Genomic DNA, 8,469 nt, shown 5'->3' with positions numbered 1-8,469 from the left:
ACGTATGCAATAATAAATGGCTTCTTGGTTGAGAAAGAGAAAAGCAAACAAAAAAAATGTAAGGTTGCTGATTGAAGAACATGTTGTTGACAATCTTTTACATCATTAAAAGGGGTCATTGTGAGCCGGTTGTAAATAGATTAGTCACTGGTATTTGCCTAATATTGAATTTTTCCTAAATGCTGGTGCATTTGTACATGTTTGGTACTGCTTGTGAATGTTTTTGATAGGTTTATAGTTAAGTAAATAATGCATTGTGTGTATTTGTAAAGGACAGCAAACATAGACGACAGGAACTGAGAAGACGTGTGCAGAGAATACCAATCTGCTGCTGTCAGATGGAGCATAGATGGCAGCCAATCATTGCACGAAGCTGTGACAATGAGTAGTTAAATGCGGAATTATCATCTACTTTATAAGAACTGATTTCCCTCAGAGTTATTTGATCATTTTTTCACACATACCTGAATGGCTCCGAATTTAGCATCCTGTTGCTGAAGATCAGATGGTGTCAAACATGTCTCACCCTTATATAGCTAGTATGGACTTATTTTTTCTGGACATTTGTGTTTTTTTCTAAGTAGCAAACATAATTTTGCTCTGAAGAGGTTTTTCTAAAAATTTTAAAGAAAACACCTGTTGACTTTGCAGGTACCACACCCAAAATGGCTGTCTCTGTCTAGAACTGTTTCAGTTCAAGTTATCATACTTAAAGTTTGCTTAGTTAATAATTAGCTACTAATTATTTACTCACAAACAACTCATTTGCTTTTTTTGTTTACAAAAATCATATACTACTTTAAAGATTGACTAATTTATTTTTATTTTAGACATTTATATCAAATTTATTTCATGTTTATATCATTTGGTAAAGTGTAACATGGTGGGTTTTCTTGGACTTTTATGTTTAATTTGTTACTTTGATTTAGGCTTTTTTATATTGTTTCATTACTCCATCTTTTCTTTCCCTATATGCGGATCTCCTTTTTGATCTGTGCAAAACATCATCAAAATAAAATCTTTCACATCCTACTTTGCCTTAGTAGTTGGTACAGCTCTAAATAATGTAATATGGCACCTGTTCTGTGTTTCTCAATCACTGTTAAGAAAAGCAATAATGTTTTTTGCAACGTTTATCCAGACATGCCTTCCAAGATCTTCTGGAAGAACCAATGGAAAACTTTAGCAGCAAAATAAAGTGCATTAGTAGTTGTAAATGTTAGTGCCTTATTTGTTAATGTGGCATTTGGGGGCATAAAATGAGATATTTGTTGAGTTTGATTTAGATTAAGAGTTTCTAAGGTGTTTTGTTCATATCAGAATAGTGAAGCATTATTCTAATGATCGACTAAGTTATAGTAATAAACTGCATAGCTTCAGCTAACCAGATCAGCTGAGTACCTAATGTATTTTACCTAACAGTAAATTAAAAATAGGTAGCATGTTATTTGTGACTCAGTAGAATGGGATGCCATGTACTGGTATAGGATATTTTTTTTAAACCAACTGTACCATCCAATAATAAAGCACTCTTATGGTGTGGGCCAATATCAGTGAATTGAAGTAATACAACTAAACTGAAGTGAAGCAATAAAGCTGCAGTGATCCTGAAGGTTTACATCACTATCAGGATAATGTATACCCTGCTGTGGAACAAGATGAAGTAAATGCCTAAATTAATCCAGCTGTGCATTGTACTGCTAGCACGGCACACGTTCAGATTCATCATAGCTATTATGTATTTGACAGGGAGACTTTTTGGAATATTAAAAGAGGAACCTTTGAGTTATTTCTCTAGAGTTGCTGCCGTCTATGACCACACAGTGTTAAAATCTAGCTTTAGTGGAAGCCTTCTTCAGAAAAATTGTTTAATATGGTTTTCGTTTAGTAAATATAATTTGAGATTTTTCTCCGTAATAATTAATAGCTACGACTAATGTTTCTGTAGGTATTTATGTTTAGCTGTTTTTCTCTCCGTGATGTTGTTCAAGTGATATAAATTTGAAAGTTTCAGTGCTTTGAATTGGGAGATACAAGTGAGAATAATGTACCTTCACCTCACACTGTTTTTGCTTGGGCAAGTGGCTAGAAGTGAAAGCATAACATCAAGATTTTTGCATACCAATATTTTCCCCTGATCAGTTGCTGAAAAGTGTGGGCTAGTGGTTAGAACTGAAGACTGTGAGACAGTATCCTTGAGTTTTATTCCTGTGTCAGCCATTGATTTGCTGCATGAGTTTGGTTAAGTCACCTTAACTTCTCCCTTCCTCAGTTTATCTGTGTATAAAAGTGGTATAGTAATACTTAGTTTCTCACTGAGATGTTGTGAGGCTTTATTATTTACTCTATGCAAAGCACTTTTAGATCTTCAGATAAAGATAAAAATGCACCTATATAAAGCAAACTGTTCTGATTTATTGTAGCATTATAAATGTATATATTCTAAAGCCTTAGTATACCTAATTACCAAAGTTTGTTTTGTAACAAGCAGAAGCTTTTAATAGGTATAGACAAATATGAGTGCATCACTTATGAAATGAATGTTATATTAATATTTTAATTTCTGCAAGAACAGCATTTATTTTTTTCAGGTAGTATAGTTTCCTGCAATCATAGCACAGAGCTCAGAGAACTGTAACTCTTAATGAGATAAAGTGAGAACTTCTCAAATCTGTGATTAAATCTTTGTCATTTATTTTCCTTTGTTTTTCTTTATTTCTTTTTTCTTAAAACACACTCACAATTTAATAGGGATGAATGTTATTGTAATTGTGTACAATGCATTCCTTTCCCTATCAGATTGATTTTGTCGATAATAATTTCCACACATTTAGTAAATAAATAGAAGTGAAATTCCCCAATTTTCCTAAACAGTATGCTTCTAAATGAAGAGAAAATTGATTAATAAATGCTGTTAGAATTCCTTCTTCTTTTTAATGAATTTTTGCCAAACAAATGAGAAGTCTGAAATTATCGTTTCCTATATTTTATCACAGTAAAACAGGACTTGTTGTATCACTCTAGTTTTTAAAAATAATTTAAATGATTGTTAATTTTCTTGGTATGAATGTCAATAATTCTCCTTTGATCAGGAGAGTGGCGTAGTCAGGGACATCTATTTGGTACCTGATAACTAGGGATGGCCAGGCCAATTCACAACAATAGAACCAATCTGAATCTTTGCTCAACATAAACCTTGGAACAACCATGAACTCTCTTTTGGGGGAAACTGGCAGAGTTTTCCATACACCCTTTGCCTGTCCTGATTCTGGCCAGGATAAGAAGAACATAAGAACAGCCATACTGGGTCAGACCAATTGTCTATCTAGCCCAGTATCATTTCTTCTGACAGTGGCCAATGCCAGATGCTTCAGAGGGAATGAAGAGAACAGATAATCATCAAGTGATCCAGCCCCTGTCGCCCATTCCCAGAATCTGGCAAACAGAGGCTAGGGACACTTCAGAGCATGGTTTGGCATTCCTGCCCACCCTGGCTAATAGCCATTGATGGACCTATCCTCCATGAACCTATCTTGCTCTTTTTTGAACCCTGTTAGACTCTTGGCCTTCACAACATCCTCTGGCAAAGAGTTCCACAGGTTGACTGTGCGTTGTGTGAAGAAATACTTCCTTTTGTTTGTTTTAAACCTGCTGCCTATTAATTTCATTTGGTGACCCTTAGTTCTTGTGTTATGAGAAGAAGTAAATAACACGTCCTTATTTACTTTCTCCACACCAGTCATGATTTTACAGACCTCTGTCATATCTCCGTTAGTCATCTCTTTTCCTAGCTGAAAAGTCCCAGTCTTACTAATCTCTCCTCATATGGCAGCTGTTCCATACCCATAATCATTTTTGTTGCCCTTTTCTGTACCTTTTCCAATTCCAACATATCTTTTTTAAGATGGGACAACCAGATCTGCACGCAGTATTCAAGATGTGGGCATACCATGGATTTATATAGAGACAATATGATATTTCTGTCTTATTAGCTATCGCTTTCCTAATGTTTCCTAACATTCTGTTAGCTTCTTTGATTGCCACTGCACAGCGAGTGGATGTTTTCAGAGAACTATTCACAATGAGTCCAAGATCTGTGATTCTGTGATCTCTTTCTGAAGTGGTAACAGCTAATTTAGACGTCATCTTTTTATATGTATAGTTAGGGTTATGTTTTCCAATGTGCATTACTTTGCATTTATCAACATTGAATTTCATTTGCCAGAAGTGTCATAATATTATAAGGGAGGATACTCTCACAGTATTTATCTGACTTTGAATCCTACAAAAAAATAAATTCAGAATTTACCAATATAAATACCAGGATTACAAAAATTTACCTCTTCTAAAGTGCACGATCTTGTTTGTTAACTCCATGTATTTTAGTGAACGAGCACAGACAGTGTTGTGTCTACCTGGTTTCTAGAGCAAAATAACTTCTCCCCCTCCTTTCTCAATGTTTGCTGTTGGATATCTCTGGACTATCGTTATATAATTTATCAACACTTCTTTATACTTTTATATCACCCACTAAGCCATCTTTACAGATTTATCTGCTTTAGACAATTTATTTTTGTTTGGGTTCCAAAGGGAAAGTGGTGAAAACCCTGTTTGTGGTGAAACTTTTTTTAAAAAAATTCTGTAGTGATTAGATGAATTAGATGCTGTAATAAGTCTTTTCCATCTCTAGTTTCTATGGGCCTGATTGTCTATTGCCTTCCATATGGTGCAGCCATTTATACCTATGATAAGTGAGCTTGACACCTTTACTATTAGAGGGAGTGAATGGAGATTTCTGATTACGGCAGCATTTTACAGGCCGTATAATTCTAGATGATGGTTTCTTTAGAATGTCAAAATGGTCCAATGCATATCCTTTTTTCCCTTAGATATTTCCTGCCAGTTTTTAATATTATCGTTCTTTGAATCCGCTCCAGGAAATAAAATCAAAACAGCCTTATTTCAATGTAGTGTACAATTATACTACTCTGCATAAGGCATGAAAAAAAATTAACTTTATCTTCTCATGCTGTCTCTCTCAGAAGATCACTCAGGGGCGGTTGACAGATCAATAAGCTTTAATTATCATTAAAAAGCAGACTAGATACATTTATCATTTATCTGTAGTGAAATCAGTTTTCAGTGTTCAGAACTCTAAAAAAAGATATTCTACAGCGGTAATTATTATTAAGCTATTTTTCTTTAGAATTTCACTCTTTAACAGACTTGATGTACAAGATCAGAAAAGAGAAAGATTAAACTTGGAAATAGGTTTAAAAGGCTGATTGTTCATGACTCTTCTGGGGACAAAAATAGCCATATTCCTGCAAGACATATAGCATTTGCTTTCATGTAAACACTCAAGTGTAAGAGGATTGGTAGAATCCTGCATCTACACCTATTGCACATGATTAAAGGCTAGCTCTTTAATATGTGAAATGATGCCATGTCAGTTAAACTCTTTTAAGTTTGGTATACTATATATATCTCAATGCAGTACACTGACAGTTTTTTTATTTCTGTTTTCAACTCTGTTAGCTTTTTATAATTTGTTTTTCAATAATAGGTTACAGAAATGTCAGAAAAGTGCTTTCTTCTCTTATTACTTGTTTAAATAATTGTATTACTATTATTGTATCAGGTATGGTAGCTATTATATACATTTCTGGAAATGTAAAGGGCCTCAAAACAAAATTCTGACCATAGTTTTGGTATTTATTTACCATAAATGTGACCACATTAGTGAGAGCTAGAAGCTGATACTATTTTATCTTTTTCAGCAAAGCAGTCTAATTTTATTATATGTGTATTATAGTAGTAGCATAGAGGTCTGTCACACACCCAAGTGCCATTTTGCTAGGCACTGTATGTTTGTAGTGAATGATAGTCCCTGCTTGAAAGAGCTTACAATCTAAAAGATAAGCCATAACAGGTGGATGATACAAATGGGCGTGTTGGAGAATAGGATGTTGTTGCTGTTGTTGTTATTTTATTATTATTTTGAATTGGATATATTATTGTAGCACTAGGAGCCCCAGTCAACAAAAAACAAAACACAGAACAAAAAAACTGTTCCTGCCCCAGAGAGCTTACAGTCTGAGTATAAAACAAGAAGAAACCAACAGATATAGAAAGACAGGGGAGTACAAGAAAACAATGTAACAATATTGGTTAACATGCTAGTCTATGGTCTCAGCACACCAGCAGCCTAGCGCTGATCAAAATTTTGTAGGCCTCACAGCAAAGGAGAGTTTTAAGGATAGTTTTGAAGGAGAATAATAAGTTAATATTAAGTATGTTCTAGCACAAACTAACTGTGTGCACAATTCTTAGCCAATCACGTTTTTTTAAAATTCTTTCTATATTAAGAATTAATTTAAAGTAACAAGTGCACTGTAAATGGGATTTATATTTTAAATAAGTATAGAAGGATAGGGCTCTAGACCTAGAAAACTGCCAGACCAAACGTAGGAGCCTCCCCCATGGAGGAATTCTTCCACTGACCTAGCCGTGTTTACCCTTGGTCTTATGTTTTTCTTATTCTCCTGTTATCTTCAATAGTCTCAGTTGTATTTGGGACCTTATGCCAGGCATAACCAGGATGAGCATCCAACCGGTTGGTATAGGAATCTGATATGGTTGAGTCCACCGAAGTATGTCCTTTGTCAGTCTTCTCACTGACGTGCTGTTTCCATGAATAACTGTGGCAACACCTCCAGCTTCCCTAAAAAGAACTCTTGCACCTAGGTTTTGCCTTAGATGTAATTGTGCAGCTGCTGTTTAACTGACATCAACAGAAGCTATGCATGTGTGCATCAAAGGTGGCATTTTATGGAAAGACATTCTACTCCAATCTGTTGGCCCACGTGGATTTATGCTGCTTTATAGCAAATGAGGATCAGACTCCTGTAGTATCTTAACAACAGTTAGCTATCTTGGGTCCCTTGTCATGTTTCTGTTTCCTTAAGAAGAAATGAGTATGTTGGAAGTAGAATACTGTTCCTGGTAAATAGGTATTGTGTACTCAGTATCATAGATGCATGAAGTTTATGGTGTCAGATAGAACAGACATTACTGATATCCGTTTGCTGTGGAATTTTGCACATTTTTCTTTCTGGAATATATTTTTTTAATCAGGGCAGCCTTGCCTGTGGAAGAAAGTTAATTTCCCCCTGAGAAGTATATGCAGAATCGTGGAGAGCAGTTTGTTGCAATTGTAAATTCATGAACTTTATGCAGATAAATTCATCATCTTATTTTTCTATTCCAAAATGCAGCATGTGAAAATCTAGAGGGGGTTAATTGGGAATGATGGGAGTATTGCAGTGAAGTCTTAGGTTCTCACCCCTTAAAATGCTAATTTTATTTTCCTTCCTTCCTTGGCAGGATTTGAAGACAGTGCTCTCCTTTCCCCAGTACCCAGGGGAGTTCCTGCACCCTGTGGTATATGCATGTACTGCAGTCATGTTATTGTGCCTGTTTGCATCCATTATCACTTACATTGTGCATCACAGGTAAGAATTCAATACAGAAGCAAACACACATTCATTATCTATCTTTTCTTTGCACAAAGATAAAATGCTTAAATGGTTTAGTTACTGATGGATACTAAAATTTACAGTATAATGTAGTAAAAAAAAGAATGGAATATGGTGTTTCATAAGTAAAAATATATACAAAGTCAAATAATCTGTTTTGTTTATACTAAGGCAGGGGTTCTCAAACTGGGGGTTGAGACCCCTCAGGGGCTTATGAGGTTATTACATGGGTGGTCGCTAGCTGTCAGTCTCCACCCCAAACCCTGCTTTGCCTCCAGCATTTATAGTGGTGTTAAACATATAAACAAGTGTTTTTAATTTATTGAGGGGTGGGGAGTTGCACTCAGGGGCTTGCTATGTGAAAGGGGTCACCAGTACAATAGTTTGAGAACCACTGTACTAAGCTCTGTGAGAGAAAATGGAAATTGAACTTTGCCCTCAAAAACATTCATAATTAATCTTTCTACATGTGACAACACAAACCAAAACAAGCTCTTCTAATCAGTAACTTATGGAAATGTGTCCTTCTTGACTCCATTTGGAAAAAAATATCCATTCAAATATTGGTTTCACACACAAACAAAATTTAAGGACTAGAAAACTAGAAACCCATAAAATATTATGATGGGCTTGTTCCCAAGCTGTAGCTTCCCCTAAAAAGAAGCAGATGTGTGTCTAGAGATGGTCTTATATTGTTCCTAAAATTTCTTATATTCTTTATAATTTGATACTGCGATATAAAGCTCTGTGATATAAGGCCACCTTTGATATCAAACTACTGGATGCTCGCTTCCAGTTCCACAACAGCCCCTTGGAAAGATACACTAATTGTATTAGAATCAGAGAACAACCTTATACAAAGGGTTTGATAAATATCATCTTATCAGAAAGGTGTTTTCTTGCTTTTAAATCTGTTTGGTTTTAGAAATGT

At 35.2% G+C, this 8,469-nt stretch overlaps 1 protein-coding gene across 1 annotated transcript in view; it reads left to right on the top strand.

The window, feature by feature from the left end:
* The first annotated feature begins 7,392 nt into the window (after nucleotides 1-7,392).
* ADGRA1 (adhesion G protein-coupled receptor A1) overlaps nucleotides 7,393-8,469 on the top strand; it is a 58,862-nt gene continuing 57,785 nt past the window's right edge. Inside the window, exon 1 of the mRNA XM_077822229.1 lies at nucleotides 7,393-7,514. Within this exon, the coding sequence (XP_077678355.1) occupies nucleotides 7,465-7,514 (50 nt within the window). The 5' untranslated portion in view covers nucleotides 7,393-7,464. The remainder of the gene's footprint in view (nucleotides 7,515-8,469) is intronic.

This window comes from Eretmochelys imbricata, chromosome 7 (genome assembly GCF_965152235.1).
Source record: "Eretmochelys imbricata isolate rEreImb1 chromosome 7, rEreImb1.hap1, whole genome shotgun sequence".
Lineage (NCBI taxonomy): Eukaryota > Metazoa > Chordata > Testudines > Cheloniidae > Eretmochelys > Eretmochelys imbricata.
The sequence above is the reverse complement of the archived record's forward strand: the minus strand, read 5'-3'. Positions and strand labels throughout refer to the sequence as shown.